The sequence below is a fragment of the Budorcas taxicolor genome, chromosome 2 (genome assembly GCF_023091745.1).
Source record: "Budorcas taxicolor isolate Tak-1 chromosome 2, Takin1.1, whole genome shotgun sequence".
NCBI classification, from domain to species: domain Eukaryota; kingdom Metazoa; phylum Chordata; class Mammalia; order Artiodactyla; family Bovidae; genus Budorcas; species Budorcas taxicolor.
Genome location: NC_068911.1, coordinates 25,784,969 through 25,804,124, shown reverse-complemented (window position 1 = coordinate 25,804,124; position 19,156 = coordinate 25,784,969). Strand labels below are relative to the sequence as shown.

General features: G+C 34.8%; 1 protein-coding gene across 1 annotated transcript; it reads left to right on the top strand.

Annotated features, from left to right (window-relative positions):
* The first annotated feature begins 1,913 nt into the window (after positions 1-1,913).
* Positions 1,914-18,634, top strand: CCP110 (centriolar coiled-coil protein 110). Its single transcript, XM_052635978.1, has 14 exons — positions 1,914-2,054; positions 2,434-2,562; positions 4,963-6,592; positions 8,777-8,907; positions 9,398-9,575; positions 10,125-10,264; positions 10,661-10,777; positions 11,128-11,229; positions 11,411-11,527; positions 14,294-14,367; positions 14,910-14,972; positions 15,619-15,678; positions 16,182-16,267; positions 18,582-18,634. Exons 1-14 carry the CDS (start codon positions 1,914-1,916, stop codon positions 18,632-18,634), a joined length of 3,021 nt encoding a protein of 1,006 aa, XP_052491938.1.
* The last annotated feature ends 522 nt before the right edge of the window (positions 18,635-19,156 follow it).

The window sequence follows — 19,156 nt, the reverse complement described above, 5'->3', positions numbered from 1 at the left end:
AAGACAGACAAAACCCAAGGAAATAAGATAATTTCAGATAGGGGTAAGTGTTATGAAACTTGGGAAACAGCAGGATAGTGTGATAGTGAATGACACAGGGTTCATGCTATAGAGTCACTTGGTTATTTTCATAATCATGATATTATCATAGGCCATAAGTTATGCGGTAATAATAATAAATTGCTGTATGTCTGCAGTGTGTATGGCAAACATATAGTGTTTAAGGGATGTGAATTTAACTTTCTGAAGCAATGAGGCATATTTATATGATGTTGAAAGAAATATAAAGCTATTACCATAAAGATATTTTATTTCCTTAAATTTCCCAGACCTTCCATGCTTTGCTTGTGTATCCATTGGAAGTATATTACATTAATTGTATGAGTAATCTATTTTTGTTTCTTGTAATGCTGGATGTGTGGGTTGTGTTAAAAATTCTTTTGAAGTATTTTAGTAGAGAGGGGATCATTTAATTTTCTCTTATATCTTAGCTTCTGCCTATTCTAATTTTTAATATATAATGTGGGTTGAAGCCTAGACTAAATGAGGCCTGCTTTGGTTATCATGCAATAAGCTGTTTTGTATTTTATTTTCTTGTTTTATGAATTTAAGTTTGCAAGATAATCTCATTTATACGCTAGAGAACCATTTCTTTGAAATTAAGTTCTCAATTTGCATAAATGAAAATAGAAATAATTAGAATTGATGGGATGGTAGGAAGAAGTTTTGCTATTAATAAGACTACCAAAAAAAAAAAAAGACTACCAGTTTGTCAAAAGTAGCAATAGATCTTATTTTCTCATAATGTAATCATAGTTTCATATATGATTTTCCTTCATTTCCATTTGTGCTATTGTTTGTCCTGGATACATTAGAGTACTAAATTTTTAAGTACCTTGAGGCTTAGGGCAGTATCATATTGTATCTTATTTCATCTTTGCATATCCCACATCATGAATTGAATTTCACTTCCCTGTCTCTTTTTTTTTTGTTAATTAATTGTTTTAAAATGAACACTTAAAGGAATATTATTGTATTAGTTTTTCAGTTTTCACAATTCATATCCTTGTTGGTTATGAGTCCAGTGATAGCTCTCTTTCCCTTTCCCTTGATTATTTAAAGGAAACAATGCCAGACATAATACTGTGAAAACAGGCAATCAAGTATTTAACACATGCTGGATGAATGAATTGGTAGCTAATCCTTCCTGGTTGCCTTATATTTTCATAGCCACTGTCACAGTTTTCCAGAAATTGTGAAATTACTGGATTGTTGTAAGTAGTTTGGTGATGGTTCCATTTTTCAACTATAAAGTAGAATTAATATGAGGGCCAATAGATTGTGTTTTTCACTTCTGATTTGGCCAGTTATCATGCAGTCAAATTATATTCCTAAAGATACACAAGTGATAGACTGGACTTTGTTGTAAAAGAGTTTTTGAAAGTAAATATCTTCCTTATTTATTTAGCCCCCACCCCCCTTTTTTGTTTTGCTAAGAAGGATTCCTACCTTTGTATTATATACTTTTTTCTGTGATGTATAGATAAGTCCTGCTGAAGAAAAGATAATATTGTTTTACAGTCTGAAGTTAGTTAGGTTGTATAGCGTTTCTTTTCAGAAGGTTTCATTGCTGAATTCTTTGTGCCTTTCTAAATTAATCACATTTAAAGATTGACTATATACAAATCTTCAGAAATGTTTAGTATATAAAGCCAGGCTTAATTGGGCATGGTCTTGAGGTCTTTTTTGTGCCCAAGAATTAGCTCCTGATCAGGAAAACAACTCTGGGAAACCCAGTTCTAGAAATTGTGAATTTTAGGAATATTTCAGTGCTCTACAGATTTGCCAAATAAACTTAAGATCAGCACATTAAAAGTGGCTTTTTTCCCCTGCTGTAGTGTGATTGTGGGAAGATGGAGGAGTATGAGAAGTTTTGTGAGAAAAGTCTCTCCAGAATCCAAGAAGCATCGTTATCCACAGAGAGCTTTCTACCTGTCCAGTCTGAAAGCATCTCACTTATTCGCTTCCATGGAGTGGCTGTGCTTTCTCCACTGGTAAATGTTCTTTGATTTTAAATAGTTTTTTTTTTACTAGTGAATCAGTAAGGTTGTTCACAGAAAAATAAAAGAAAGGCTTATAAATATCTAAAAGATGCTTAACTCTTTTCAAAAGGAGAGACATAGCGTTTTTTTTTTTGAGTTGTGATATATGGCATCCATTTAGAACTCACACCAATACAGAACATTTTCATCACCACAGAAAGATCTCACATCCTTCATCCCAGTAATCAACCCCAACCACGGTTCAGATTTCTTTCACTATAGATAGTTTTACCTGTTGCACACATCTTTAATCATTCTGGTTCAGAACTTCCTGATTTTATGATATTTTTACATTTATGAGAAGTAATTACATATTTATGATGTTTTTCAGCTTAATATTGAGAAAAGAAAGGAAATGCAACAAGAAAAGCAGAGAGCACTTGATGTCGAAGCAAGAAGACAGGTTAATAGGAAGAAGGCTTTACTGACTCGTGTCCAGGGGATTCTTGAAAATGTTCAGGTGTGTAATATAAGCTCTTTTAAATTATAATTAAGAAATCATGAGGTAGGCCTTGATGATAATTTTTCAGAAATATATTTGCTTTAGTAGTTAATTACCAATATGCAGTTGTGTTTGAGAAGCTTCGTAATTTGTGATATTCCATGTCAGTTACTCCAAAGAAAATTCACTTGCTTGTTAGTGATGCTCAGTACTTGAATCAGAGGGTATTTAGACAGTGGACCCATACACTGAGTATAGTTGCTTATTGTCTGTGTCTTATGACTCTAAAAACATTGAATTCTCAGTGACAAAATGATAGAATTGGCCATTGTAGTTTACCTCTGAACTAATCAGTCTATTGACTCAGTGACCTTATTCTCATTCTCTGCTAAAGTAAATAACTGCTTCCAATATTTTTTGGTGAAAATTCTGATCTTAGATATACAAATGCAGTTTAGATTACATAACAGAATTTTCTTGATGCATCTTAGATATAAACTGAAACTATTTAAACCACACATCTTTACCTTTTGCAGTTTCTTTAGATTTGTATAAACAATTTGTTTTAAGGTCTGGATTGTCATACTAAAAAGAAAAACAGTGAGTAAGTTAAATAATTTCTGCCGTATGTAGCACTGTTTTGCTGGTTACATCTTTTAATTCTTAATCTTACAGGTGTGTGGTTCATGTAATTCATGCTAGATGATATTTCCTACTAACTGCTACCTTCCTTTCGCTGTGGGTAGTTGATCTTGTAAAGTATAATTACTTCTCATATTGAATTTTAAAACTATAATGAGTAGCACAACAAGGGTGGGTTTTTGATTTATTACATATTTCCTGTTTTTGGAACAAAACTGGCATATTATTCCTGGTCCATTGAGGGAATAATTCACATGCAGTACTAATGGGATTATCGTTGAGTTTAAAAACTTTCTCTGCGTGTACAATATAGAGTAATGAATTAATTATGCAGTTAGAGAAATTTTATCTTACACAAGTAGCTTTCTAAGGTCTGTTTTACCTGTAAAATCTGATTTTGTGGTAGATTGTTTTTGTTGTTATTTTAATTGTATAATCAAAGACATTTTAGTGATGTATAAAAAGGATGGGTGCTCAATATCACAGATGTGTAATGTTTAGCTATTTTGAGGAAATAATTTTACTTAAACCTGTGAACACATGTCCTGAGTATGTATCCCTTTTATTTTATTTCAGTTGTGAAGTTGTACGTATATCTCATTGTATTGTTTATTGCAGAGTACCTGGAAACAATTGCATGTCTTGGGATTTACAAGCTAAAATAGGAGTGCCATGTTGTCTAAGAAAAAAAACACAAAGCAGCTTAAAAATCCTTTTTAAATTCAGGATTCTGAAGTCTGTATTCATAGGATAATATGGTGATGATTTTTGCCAGTTTCATGTATGCTTGTATAATCTTTAGAATTATGCTCCGGGAGTTGGTGATGGACAGGGAAGCCTAGCATGCTGCAGTCCATGGGGTCACAAAGAGTTGGACACAACTGAGCAACTGAACTGAATCTTTAGAAAACATCCTAGTTGACTTTTTATTTAAAAATAATAGATCCAAAATGTAATTTTACTTTTTTTTCTGTTGAAACTTGTGTATACAATTGTTCTCTTTAAGTTTTTTTTTTTTAATTAAGCTTTTAACTTACTTTGCTTGTTTAAAAACTCATTAGCAGGCAGTTGTTTTAAGTAGTCATCGGTTAATCAAATTGGAATTTGCTTTAATGTATTGGGTTTTAAGTTAAAGTTTTTATTTTTCAAGTATTAAACTACATAGCTGAGCTATCATTTACCACAAATTTGTTTCATCATACAGAGGGTTTTAGTTAAAATTTGGAGCAAGCATGTGGGAGGCAAGAGTTTTGGTACTGGGTTACTGTTGCTTAATCAATATCCTGGGCAAGTTAATCTTTCTTAAAGAGGAATCATTTAGATAAGGAATTTAATTACTTGGTATTTATCTTATACATATCCTTAGATGATAGTTCTCGTAGGAGAAGCAGTTGGTGATGTTAATAAAATAAAACCAGAAGAAAGTTATGGAAAATACTTCTATTCCAAGATTAAATCGCACATTGGTATATGAATATATATGTGTGTGTGTGTATAGACGTGTACATACGTTCATAATTTTATTAGATGATTTAGATGTTACTTTTTTTCTTTTAATCTTTTAATAAATAGTCCAGCATGACTAATAGATGCTTTTTATAGTAATTTGTGCTGCATATGATACAGAATACCATGGAAAAGGTCATCTGAGTTTTTGTTTGTGTTTTTAAATATTAGAATTCTGAATCTTCAGTTTCAGTTTTGCTTTAGAAAACAATGAAATCAAAGGCTTTTTGTGTAGTGATGAAGTGTTAATTTTTGTATTTCCTTTTCCAGGTTAGAAAAGCACCTAATGCCAGTGATTTTCATCAGTGGGAGACTGAAACAGTTTACTCTAATTCAGAAGTCAGAAACTTGAATGTTCCTGCTACCCTTCCAAATATCTTGCCAAGCCCCACTGAACACTCTACTTTAGCAAAGTTTGAAAAGATAACTGGAATTTTGCCACTGAATAATGAGGATCGATTTAAATCTAATGTGATAGACTTAGCTAGGGACTCGGAAGAATTGAGTTATCTGAAGCAATATGATAGTTCAAATATTAGCCAGGCAGAAAATGAAGCTTCTTTAAAGACTTCCTCAACAGCTGCACAAGAGACACTTCTCTTTCCAACAAATGAAGACCAAGATCCATCACTTTTGGAGGAAGTTACTCCGGATCCCTACATAATGAGTCTTCAGAACCTGATGAAAAAGTCAAAGGAATACATAGAAAGGGAGCAGTCTAGGCGCAGTCTGAGAAGTAGTGTAAAGAGCAGTGTTAATGAGAGTCTTTCAGACAAAGAAAATGACGCTGTTAGGGTGACTGACAATGGAAAGGAGAAGTCCCAGTTGATAGGCAAACACTGTGGTTCAGTTATTCCTGACAAACCAAGCCTTAATAAATCAAATGTTCTTCTCCAAGGTGCTTTCACTCAAGCAAGCAGCATGAATACATCTGTTTTAGGTAACTTTTCTAAAGTGGATATATCAATACGAACTGGCCATTCCACTGTTTTAGAGACTGATTCTAATTTCCAAGGCATTCCCACTTTTGTTACTGAAAATAATGTTATCAAAAGTCTTACTGGTTCATATGCCAAAATACCTAGCCCAGAGCCAAGCCTGAGTCCTAAAATGCATCGAAGGCGTTCTAGGCCATCATCAGCATGTCATATACTGATAAATAACCCAATAAATGCTTCAGAATTAAGTCCTAAAGGGAAAGAACAGGCAGTAGAGTTAGTTGTTCAAGAAACTGATGAAAAAACAAATGTACCCGAAACGGTGCCAAAGTTACCAGTTGATTTAGCAGCAGTTTGTTCAAGTAAGGTTTATGTCAGCAAAAATACAGAAGCCATACAGGAAATGGTTTTAGGTACATCAAATCAGGTATCTCAACCTTCAGGTAATCAATTAGAAAATAAAGGTTTTCATGGACTTGCTCACATGGAAGGTCAGTTAATACCTGATGCAAGAGGACTGCACAGAATGGACAGTACACGTACTGCAGGGGAAAGATTGCATGAGCCGTATGCCGCCAGAGAGTGTGTTCTGATTCAAAACTTTGGTACTGTGAGTGGAGTCAAGTCAACCAATGTGTTAGAGAAAAACTGCAACTTACAGATGGAACTGAATAAGTCTTATGATGTAAAAAACCCATCTCCTTTACTGATGCAGAACCAGAATACCAGACAGCACATGGATACCCCTACAGTGTCCTGTGGAAAAGAGCAATTTTTGGAAAACAGTTTTGAGAAAGTTAAACGGAGACTTGATTTAGATATTGATAATTTGCAAAAAGAAAACTACCCTTATGTTGTAACAACTGGAATAGCTGAACAGGAAAGGCAACATTTGCCAGAAAAAAGATATTCTAAAGGATCTGTCTACATCAAGAATAAGATGTTAGAAAGTAGTTCCAAAGGTAAGAAGGCTTTGAAGTGTTTAATATCTGCCAAACAGATGGCATCTTTATTTAATACTTTTAATTGACAATTTGCAGAGTAATAATAATTGTCTTCACCTGTTAGGTTGCTTTCGTTTATCACAGAGCAAAATTAGCTACAGTGTATTGCCACTTGATAGGCTTTCTTAAAGGATTTTCTTATTTAAATTATGAATCTTTCACAGTCCATTTGGTATTAATAGAGAATATTGTTAATGACTGAAAGAAAAAGTTCTTGCATGAAGCATCATTCATAGTTTTAATCCATTGTATTGCTGTTATGTCTTCCTTTATTTTCACCAATATTCCTTCCAATATTTTCACCAGTTTGCCCTTTGATTTGTAGTGAGATGCTTATGCAGTTGGCTCTTTGAAAAGTGAAAGTGTAGTTGCTCAGTCGTCTCTCTGACTCTTTGCGACCCCATGTGGACTGTATCCCACCAGGCTCCTCTGTTCATGGAATTCTCTAGGCAAGAATACTGGGGTGGATTGTCATTTCCTTCTCCAGGGGATCTTCCTGACCCAGTGATTGAAGCTGGGTCTCCCACCTTGCAGGCAGATTGTTTACTCTCTGAGCCACAAGTTGGCCCTTTAGTAAACACTTTAATGTCAAATTATTAGAGAAAATAGCACTGATAAGGCTCTGTGAGTAGTGTTTCAAGAATGGTATATTTAGTAGTGAAAATTATTTCAAAATTTCTGTTGCATCTAGTGTTATATTAACAGCAACTTGTTAAAACAAGTCTTATTACACCTTATTTTGTTGTTATGGTTCATAATTCTTCATTACTGATAGTAAAGACTTATAAATCAAGTAAATTAAGCTTTTAGACACAGACATTTTAACTCTAATGTGATATATAGCCTCCTGAAAAAAAAACTATATTCTATAAAATTGCACACTAAAAATAACAAAGTTTATCGGAAAAATAGAGTTGGGCTGGGGCAGATTGTCTAATGCATGTGCAGCTTTATCAGAACTCTAATAAAGAAAACAGTTGATACCTGAGGAGCTGGCTTGGCTTCTCTAGATGACACAACAGGCTAAGGCTCTCTTGGTGGATACCAAAAGTACAGGGACTAACTAAGTGGCAATTCTGGCAGAAGAGGAGGCCATGTGTGGGAGATCAGGCCGGTCATGGAGGCAGCTGGGTTGCTGTCATGGTGGGCGTGGGAGGCAGCACAGTGTGCTGAGAGCTGCCCATAGCTTGGCCACCTACCTTGGGCACACCTCCCAAAGAGGGAGCCCCTGGACAGGCACTCATTTATAAGTTTTTAAGGTAGAGCTGAATGGACTCCTGCTATTGGCTGAGTGGTTAAGTGGAGAGCCTTTTTCCTTTCTTGCTGAAAGTTACTAGTCTACTGCTTTCCAGCTCCCCCGCCAAACCTATAAAAAATTGCCCATGTACAAATGCAAATTGTTGCAGCTGAGTAAAATGGATTTAGGAACAAATTATTGGAATACTATAGGAGGTACGACAAATATAATTATTTTCAATGAAAATCATTGTGTATTTGAAAAGAAGGATTCTTTGAATTTAGGGGAATTATAGTGGATCCCTGAATATCTGTACTACATCTGTGTAATACTTGGTATTTCAACATTTCAAAGTATCTCACCACTTTCTGTTCAGTAAGTTGCATAGTCTTACTGATTTAATACATTTTTTAATAAGTAAAATACCTGGAATTTTAGTATTTAATCTTTTTTGGAACTTTATACTGAGTAGCGTTACACTATCAAAGCATTTATTTAAAAGAAAAATAAAACAAAGCACAGGCTAAGCTATAATACTAGACACCCTGGAAAAGGACAAAAGTGAAGAGAATAAATGGAGGTGAGATGCACACGAGAACCACATCTTGAAGTTCACTGGAGTAAGGAGAGGCTGGATGGAACATACAGTCTTGTCTCCATCAGTTCAGATCATGAAGGGATCTGTTGAAGAATTGGGTGAGGGTGATAAGATACAGACCTTCAGTAGCCTGAAATGAAAGGAGAGCAAAAGAGAATGTGGTTCAGAATGGCGATTTGGCTGTATCTTGATTGTACTATGTTGGATCTAGGAATATTCTCTGGTTAGAAGCGTAATTTAAATTGATGGCATAAATCATCAGATATTACTAAATTTTCTAAATTTGAGGGGACACTTTTTTTTTCAGAAGGCGAGGAGATACTAAAAAGCAAGATGTTAGCTTTTGAAGAAATGCGGAAGAGACTAGAACAACAGCATGCCCAGCAGTTATCACTACTCATAGCTGAGCAGGAAAGGGAACAGGAAAGACTGCAAAAGGTGAGGAATTAAAATGTAGAGATACAGGGCTGGTGAGTGGAATTTTGGTCATGTAGAGGATATTTGTAGTTGTTACTTATGTGTATCTTACTCTAAGGGGGTCATTGATTTTGTTACATGGATGGTATTTTTATTGCCAAAGTGTGAGTTACAATATTTAGATGCTTATCTAAAAGTAAATGCATAATTTATCAAAAGGATACTTAATTGAATCCTTGACTCAAAATTTTTAATATTTTAAAAGGTATTTTATAAGTAGATGCTGAAATATGCCTTCTGTAAGAGTATATTAGGAGAGGAAGGACACTTGTTTTAAGATTATCACATTTTAGAATCAGTTAAACAAATTGTCAATTTTATTTGAGGGAGGAAAACCTGAAGTAATAATCTGCTGATAATCATACATACTTTTGCTGAGCCTAAAATGATACTATTTGGAGACGTAATTAAACAAAAGAGCCTACCACATTGTAATAAACTTAATCTGCAGGACATAGAAGAACAGGAGAAAATGTTAAAAGAGAAGACGGTAATTACAGCAGAAGCCTCTGAATTGGACATTAGCAATGCTGTGGACTTAGACTGGAGAAAGATAAGTGACTCTGGTTTACTAGACACAGTGCTGTCTCAAGTGGACTCACTCCATACTTCAAATTCAGATAGTTCTGGTAAATATTAAAAAATCATTCAACATTAAAAAAATTACCCTATGCTAAGATATTTTGTTTGGCACACTTTAAAATTGTACCTCCTTTGTATTAGTCATTGCATGCCCAACCCGCTGCTATTTGCCAGCTGCTTACTAACCAATGAAAAATGAAATGATAGCAGCAAAGACCAGTGAGCAGGTGTTCGTGAAGAAAAGCCACCTTAGCAAGGAAAATATCAGGAAATTTGACTCAGAGCCCAGTCTTTGTTCACTCATGCAGCAGGTGATATTCTTCAAGGGAAAACTCAGTTTGCTATCTCCTGGGTGATGCTGAATGACATCTCATTCCCCAGCCCCAATAAGAGCTTATCTTCAATTATCCTGAAATGCTGTTTGTGTTGAAAAGATCCATCTGGTGTATAAGCTTAAAGTCCATAAATATTTTAAGTCTGCATGTGGATCAGTTTCAGAGGAGTTGGTATTCTTAACGAGTGTCATGTTTATTTGGATGTTTTGTGTATTCTAATTCTTTGACATCAAATACAATACTATGTGTATGTTTCTCAAGGTTTCACAAGTTCTGCCCTACAACATAGCTTTGGTTCTGCAAATGAAGTACCGTTCTACCTCTGGGGATCATCAACTAGTGGCTTGACCAAACTCTCAGTAACAAGGCCTTTTGGAAGGGCCAAAACTAAGTGGTCTCAGGTGGGCATACTTATTGATACACGCATGCATGTCTGTCTGTCTGTCTTTTTAATTTTATTTTGTTTTTGGCTGTGCCATATGGCATGTGGGATCTTGTTTCCCTGACCGGGCATTGAAACCAGACCCCCTGCAGTGGAGGCACAGAGGATTAACCACTGGACTGCCAGGGAAGTCCCTAATCTATCTTTTTTAAAGAGCTACATTATCTTAGGTTCTACAAGTGAACCATAAATATTTTGTGATACATCAGAAGCTTAGCTTTTATTAGATATTCAACAACACAGCAAACACATATAGAAGAATTTCATATGTACAAACTATTCATTGTAACAGCTAAGAAATCTTGAGTGTAATGTTCAGGTTATTAAATTGTTGTGTCTATACTATTTCTTCTAGGTTTTCAGTCCAGAAGTACAAGCAAAATTTAACAAAGTAACTGCAGTGGCAAAAGGATTCCTTACTCGTAGGCTTATGCAGACAGATAAGCTGAAACAACTTCGACAAACTGTAAAAGTAAGAGGATTGTGTAAATTGTATTGCATATCCATCTCAGTTTCTATCAGTGCTCTAACCTCGTCACAGTTGACAATTGAGTTCAGTACTTAGGCAGATCAAATACTTTCAGTCCCTTTAAAGGCTTAAATTTTAGAAATTGATTCATCTCATTCAGATAATTTTTAAAAATAGGTAAATGAAGTAGGTTGTGCATTTTTTTGTCTCACTTTAAAGTGAGTGCTGTTTGACTTCTGATGTAATAGTTTTATTTGTATACTTACATTTGTTTTGACTGAAAAAAAGAACACAAGGAAACTCCAATGATCATGAAATCTTCTAGAAAAATGAAGGAGCATTTATTTTTTCAGGATACTATGGAATTTATAAGAAGTTTTCAGTCAGAAGCACCTTTAAAGAGAGGAGTTGTTTCAGCACAAGATGCTTCTCTTCAGGAAAGAGTGTTAGCTCAGGTAATGCATGTGTCCTCAAGGCTCTTAGGAAATGGAAATGTTTTATTTCTCTCCCTTGATTGAACCACTGAAAGTAGGTTTCAATTAAAACTTTAACCTTTTTCTTTAAGAGTACATAATATTACTGACCTCTAACCTCATCTTTTTAAATGGGTATAATATTTTCTTCTTTTGAACTTAGTTGCGAGCTGCCCTGTATGGCATTCATGACATATTCTTTGTAATGGATGCAGCTGAAAGAATGTCTATTCTACATCATGATCGAGAAGTTCGCAAAGAGAAAATGCTCAGGCAAATGGTATGTTACATGATTTTTAAATTAGTGAATGATGAAAAACACATTCATTTCTTTTACACTCACAAAATACTTCTCAGAGCAGATACGTGGGTTTTCCTCCCACACCAGATCTGTGACACCAGCTGGGTGTCTACAATTCAGTTCAGTTCTGATACCATCTACCTGGAGTCAGTGTCGGATGCTACAAGATAGGGAGGCATTTATATAAGACTGAGCCCCACTTGAGATGCCAATCTCAGGTTTTATGTTGTATTTCTGACCAATTGGCTATAAATTGGTGTTCCTATGAACACCTTCTCTACTCCGGTTTGAAAATTTTTCTAAAATGGCTTACAGAACACAGGGAAACCTTTGCTTACATTTAATGGTTTATTATATAATAAAGGATACAGTAACCGATAGAGATGAAGAGCCAGAAGGAGAGATGCACAGGGTGTGGGGTGGAAGGGTCTTGAGAGCAGGAGCTTCCATCCTGTGGAGGCTGTTCGCCACCTTCTCAGCATAGGGATGTGTGTTTTGGGTTTTTATGGAGGGTTCATCATGTAGGCATGGTTGCATGATTGATTATTGACTCAATTTCTAGCCTCAGTCCTGCCCCAGATGATAGGGGGGTGAGACTGAAAGTTCTAAGGCTGCAATCATACTTGGTCTTTCTGGTGACTAGCCCTTATCCAGAGACCCCCAGGTTTGTCTTATTAGAACAACAGGTGCTTTGGGAAATTCCCTGGCAATCCAGTGGTTAGGGCTTGGTGCTTTCATTGTCAGAGCCCAGGTTTGGAAAAAAAAAAAAAAAGGGGATGCTTCTGTCACCCAGGAAATTCCAAAAGATTTAGGAGCTCTGTGTCAAGAATCAAAGTCCAAGATCGAACATTAGGAAAAAAGTTGATCCTGTAACTCAGGATATTTGATTGCAAGAGTTTTAGGAGCTTTGTGTCAGGAACTGGGTTCAAAGACCAAATATTAATAGGAACTAGGGGTAGATTTATTTATGTATCTATAATTACTTCACAATGAGGTTCTTCTGGGTTTGGAGTAATTGATACTAAATATCATTCTTTATTGATTTTTAGCACCCTTCCTATAATTCTTAAAACATAGTTCTCAGGATTACCAAAAATATTTAAATTTGTAGACAAATTGAAAAGAAACTGGTAAAAGGATTACATACTGTTTTGTGATTAGGTTTGTAAATTAAGCATTGAATGCTGCTTGGACGACTCATTAAAAAACTATTGACTCATCTTGATTAAATATCCTTGAAACTATCATGTGCATCGTTCCTCTTTTATAAATGAGAATTAGAAAACAGCTCCAAATTAATTTGAAATACAGTTGCTCCTTGAACAATGTGAGGGATTAGGGGTGGCCCACTGTCAAAAATCTGAGTGTAACTTTTAACTTGCCGACAACTTAACTACTAATAATAGCCTACTGTTGACCAGAAGCCTCACCAATAGCATGAACAATCAACACATATTTTGTATATGTCTTATATACTATATCCTTACAATAAAATAAGCCAAAGAAAATAATAAAGAGAACATATATTTACAGTACTGTACTGTATCAATACCATAAATTGATGTTGTTTACAAGATGAACCCTGTCTTGCAGTACCTACAGCAGTATTGTCTTTTATGATACAAAACACTGAAGATGCTATATGTATTACTAACATTAGACATAAAAAATGAAAAGGTAACATGAAGAAGAAATTCATGTTTATTTACAGGTATAATGATTCATGCGTTGATAATGAAGAGACAGCAATATGTTTGATGTATGGGAGCCTAGTATAATCACTATGATTACTTCATAGTAGACCAGCCTGTACACTAAATAAAGTGCTGCTGGTCGTGTCCGACTCTTTGCGACCCCATGGACTGTAATCCACCAGGCTCCTCTGTGCATGGGATTCTCCAGGCAAGAATACTAGAGTGGGTTGCCTTTGCTGTTTTCCAGGGGATCTTCTCAACCCAGGGATCAAACCTGAGTCTCTCATGTCTCCTGCAATGGCAGGCGGCTTCTTTACCACTAGCACCACCTGGGAAGCCCACACTTAAGAATAAATCATTATAATTATGACTTACAGTGTTAAACAGTTATGTTCATAATACAATATTGGAAACTGTTAGCCTTTTTTTTTTTTTAACACCATTTACCTGTTATGATAGGCTGCAGTTGAAAGAGAAGAGAGTAGGAGGGAGAAAGAGAGAGGCTGGCGTATTATATGGTAATATAACTTGGAAAGCAAATTTATTAAACAGAAAATAAACATTTTATGTGAAATAGTCACACCTTATGCTTATAAAGGATAGGCCAGTAGATATATATATTTTATGCATTCATGACATACTTAATTTTTTTTGTCTATTTCTAGGTTATACAGTTCATCTGTGAGTTTTTAAAAATTGTCACAAATCTCAAAAAAATTTCCAATACATTTGTTGAAAAAAATCTGGATATATGTCACCTGGGCAGTTTATATGACCCTTGTGGGTCAGCTGTATATCAGAGTGTTGGAAATCTGTGGTTTGAATCAGTGATCTTGGTGGGTTGGCAAAAGAAAAACAAGCCAAATTTATATTATTGGGAAAAACAATTTTAATTAATTTTGAAAAATCAGACTGTTTCAATTGTAAGGACTAGGTTAAAGTTCAAAATGTTAGTAAGAGAAGTCTTTCCATTCAATTTGAGATCATCCTATACTATAATACAGTGGTATTACTGATACCACTAGAGCTTCTTGTTACTTTTGTCTTAAAGGATAAAATGAAAAGTCCACGAGTGGCTCTTTCAGCTGCAACACAGAAGTCTCTTGATAGGAAGAAGTACATGAAGTAAGTTTTTCATGACTTGTCACATTCTAATTTAATTATTATCAAGCCAATTGATTTTAAGCATCTGTTGGTTTGTATTTTCAAATTAGAAATAAAGAACAGTTAACGCCTCTTCAACTACGGTGATAGACGTTCCCTTATATAAAGAGTTTTATTAAAATCAGGTGGTAAAATCTGTTTTATCTATAGATAAATTTATTAATAAAGTATGTCAGCGTCAGCTTGTGTAATTGATAGCTAATCAGATAATCTTAAAAATACTTAATCCTTATGTTCAATGTTAATTTTATCTTTTAAATATATTCTTTTTCAAATATTCTAAAGACTTCATAGTGGGAAAAAATGCAAAGAATATTCTGAAACTATCCTATTAAAACTCTTCTTTCTTGAAATTTGTCTTTAGTATGCTTATTACAGGTCTTCCAGTAGTGTACCAACTTTGAAATGATTTGTTTCTGTCATCCTGTATCACATTTGTAGTCATGTGTTTTCTCCCTTTCTAAAAACATTATTTGTATGTCCTTATTTTTATATTGTGTTAGGGCTGCAGAAATGGGAATGCCAAGTAAGAAATTTCTGGTTAAGCAAAATCCTTCTGAAACAAGGTGAGAAAAATCACAGTCTCACTGAGAGACTATTTTTTAACTTTTAAGGAGAAGAAAATTTTATAAATCCCAAGCTTTTTATTAGCTTTGTTCTCGTTTACATCAGTAAATCTCTCCCTGTTGAGTTGGAGGCTGAGAGGGTCAGAATCCACAGTAATACCTGGTCATGTACAAGGTCATATGTCAGACCAGATGTGCCTGGGGCTTTCTGTAGGACATAGAAATTTGAGCCCCATATGTCTTTGAGTTCAGTTTGCAGTCTCAGGGGTCTTGGATATTTACTTTAAAACCTTAGAAGGTTAAACTTAATTGTGACCTGTTTTGTGCTCTTACAAGAGTGTTTTATTTCTCAGATGTTTGAAAGGAAAAACTGGTGTTTGTAAAGTATACAAATAAATTATCTAAAAGCACAGGCTTAATACTTACGTTAGATATCTCCTGATAAAAAACCAAGGTGTGGCCTCTTGGTGAGCATTTAAGCACCATATTACTGTGCTTTAATCACTTGGTTCTCCTTTGTGGTAACGTATAGGCCAGATCATTGCATAGTTGACTTCCTCCTCACTGTTTCTTTCACCTATTGAAAGACAGTAGGGGAAAAACTGAATTTATCCTGTTGATTAATTTTTATTTACTTTGTCAACAGAGTCCTTCAGCCAAATCAAGGACAGAATGTACCTGTTCATAGGCTACTGAGTAGACAAGGGTAAGAATTCAACACACATGGGTATTTAAAAATACTCAAATCAAGATTAGCTTGGAGAGGGAAAAATAACGTAATGCTTTTTATGTTAAAGATAATTATTTTAAAATGTGATCTTTTTATAGCATTAGGAAGAGCTTTTAATGTTTTGTTCAAAGATAACCCTTTGGTGTACTGTTGTGTATTATATTTTAATTATCATCTTTTGTTGGTGTGTTTTTACTTTTCATTTCATACCATTTTGCTCATTAAATATTGTAAACATCCATATAGTACGTTCAGCATCACCAAAGTGATTCTCCAACAAAGCATAAGCTATAGTTTAGTGGTTATAGTCTCCTGCTGAAGCAAAAGTATAGTTTTCTTGCTGTGCGCATGCATGAGACTTAAATTCTCTTCAGGGTTATTTGTGCTTTGAACAGTTGATGCAGTATGGTTGCTTTTTTGAATGTTGAACATTTAGAACTTAATGCAAGTGACTTATTAATTTTTTTATATTCAATTAGAACCCCTAAGACATCAGTGAAGGGGGTTGTGCAAAATAGACAGAAGTCTTCACAGAGCAGAGTGCCTAACAGAGCGCCTGTTTCAGGTGTGTAACAAATTCCTGAAACCTGTTCGATAGAAAGACGTGCACAAGCTGCCCCATAACGCAGGCCATACCAGGGGGATACGGTGTCTTTCCTTGCCACCATAATTTTGGCATATTCACAGTCATTCCTACTGGTGATCATTTGAATTAGTATCTTATGACAGTCAGGAGATCTTAGTAAAATTGTGGTTCAGTGTAAATTCCGTGAAGATATGATGTGTTTTTTAATTTGAAAAATTTGCAGAATTATACACACTTAATTCAGAAGAGTTTTTATAAATGAGTAAAATATAATGATCTATCTAAATCTGGGCATCTCTATTCAGTTTTGGGGCAGTGCATCCCACAGGAATATTTGTATCTGCTCATAAGGGAAGGAATTTTTCCCTCTGACTACAGGGTCACATGTGAATATGCCAAGTGCGAGGGGGTAAGGGCTTAATCTTTTGCTCAATAAGAAGCTTGAGCTAAATGTCCTTATATTCATTATTTGAGAATTATTTAAGGATTAAACCAAAAAATGTATTTTGAAATCCTATTTATGGTGGCAGAAAGACAAATTCATTGTTGAGCTAATGCAAAACCTTTAAGCTAATGTTTTAATGTTTTTAGGTACCTTTGTTAAGACACTATGATAAGCTCACCAGAAATTATGTGATCCATTAAAAATACTTTCAAACTGTTTTGCTTTAACTAGACTGCTTTCTAAACTTTTAAAAGAAATCTAATCACCAGGCAATGAAAATATAACAGTTCTAATCTTCCTCTTAATATATTTTAGAGCTTTTATTACTAAGTGATTTCCTCCAAATTAGGAGGGAACAAGCAACAAATTTTTTCATGTTATTCACATAAGTTCAAAGAAGGAACAAGATATTGATCACACCTTTGAATTGATTGCTCACCTTTTGCATGTATACATAGTTTAATTCATAATGTTGAATATGTGGATGATTTAAAAGGTCATCGTTTGGAATTCACTGCGAGTGACAGTCAATGGAGCTGTTTTAAAGGGATTAGAGAGTTGAAAATCCTGCTTATTCCAGAGGTTGGATCAGCTTGTTTGAAAGATAACCATTTGGACCAAACACCAGATCTGTTGCTTGTGAAGTTATGTGAAATTTTAAGACATTTTTAGGTTTTTATCATGTTAGCAGTATATAATTTGATAAATCCTAGCTAGTTGGCAAGTTATTGAAGAATAAGTTTTGTTTTGCTTAATATTATCTATTCCCACAGTGACTACTTTCCATATTCTTTTCTCATGCATTTCATCTCCACTATTTGTCACTTGTGAACCTATAAGAAAAATAGCAACTACTGTTTTCTTTTCAGTAATACGCAACAGTATAAGGGATGAATAGAAAGTCATTGCAATTAATGTGTACAGTGAAGTTCAGTACTTAGAACTATTGTGGTTTAAATGCATTGCAACATAATTATTAATAAAAATATATTTAACCCTTAATTATACATGTTCATTCAAACATGTATAATTAATATGTATCTAACAAGTACAAAAATTCTTTCCTATATTTTCCTCAAGATTTATTTATACATGAGTGCATATTTAGACAATTGAAAAAGACTATAAAGAATTTTATCCTTTTACATAAACCAAAAATTTTGGTTATGACTGACTAAAATTCTGACTGTGAATCTCAACACAGGGATCCATAGTTGCTTTTGAAAAGATTATTCTGTCTTCCTTAAATTTTTAATGGCCTGGATTATGTTTCAAACAAACTTGAAATTATGGATTGATTTTACCTACATTACATGTTCTAATAAAAGAACATACCTTTTTTTAAGCATTTTACAGAAAGTTCAGTTTTGTTATATTAGACTGTCAGTCTCTCAGCTTGAAGTAGAGTTCTGAGGTGTTGGAACTGCAAAGTTTGCTGCAAAGCAGTTAAAGTTGTTTGTAGTTTTTACAAACTAAATTGCAATCTCTGATCTCACATATTTTAAAACATATTATGTCTTGTGCTTTCGAGTTTATAGTGAAATTCAGAAACTACTGACTAGGGTAGGAGACAGTAATGCAAAATGGTTACGGAAAATAATGAATCAAGCGGAACTGGGCTCTCAGAGTTTCTGCTTCTTACTCTGTTACTTAAACGAGTGACTATTACCCTTAAAATAGTATAACAATTTTGACCTCATGATTATTTTACATAAGGATTAGATATGTTGATGTGTTTTGCTGGTACATAGTGTACAGTTCAGTGCCTAGTACATAGTGAGCAGTCATTAAATGGTATCATAGAAAAACCGACACTGAGAAATAATATTAGTTTTGCTCTGTTTCTAGGAGTATATGCAGGAAAAATCCAAAGAAAGCGGCCAAATGTTGCGACAATTTAAGAAGACAACATTCATTAGGATAAAACGGGGGGAAAGGTTAGGATCCATATTATTTTCCCTGCTCATGACTTTTTATTTAACTCTGGACTCTGTTTACACAGGCAAAGTGGTGTCAAAGGGCTGAGAAATCATCTGGATATTTTAGTCTCTTTCTAACCACGCTCCCCTCCCCCCCCCGCCCCCCCCCCCCCCAAATTTTCCTTAGTATCAGTTTTTTGTTGTTGTTCAGGCACAAAGTTGTGTCTGGCTCTTTGAGACCCTCTGGAATATACCCCCCAAGGCTTCCCTGTCCTTCACTGTCTCCTGGAGTTTGCTCAGATTCATGTCCATTGAGTCAGTGATGCCATCCAACCATCTTACCCTCTGTCTCCTCCTCCTGCCCTCAGTCTTTTCCCGCATCAGTGTCTTTTCCAATGAGTCTGCTCTTCACTTTTGGGTGAAGACAAATTAGTGCTTAGTAACTGACTTATTTTTGTCCTTAACCTGTATAAGTTTGTTTTATTACTCAGGTGTCTGTTGAGA

Coding starts and splice junctions, on each gene's coding strand:
- CCP110 (XM_052635978.1), top strand. CDS start 1,914: ATGGAGGAGTATGAGAAGTTTTGTGAGAAAAGTCTCTCCAGAATCCAA. Junction 10,778..11,127: donor AACTTCGACAAACTGTAAAA/GTAAGAGGATTG, acceptor TTATTTTTTCAG/GATACTATGGAATTTATAAG. Junction 14,973..15,618: donor CAAAATCCTTCTGAAACAAG/GTGAGAAAAATC, acceptor CTTTGTCAACAG/AGTCCTTCAGCCAAATCAAG.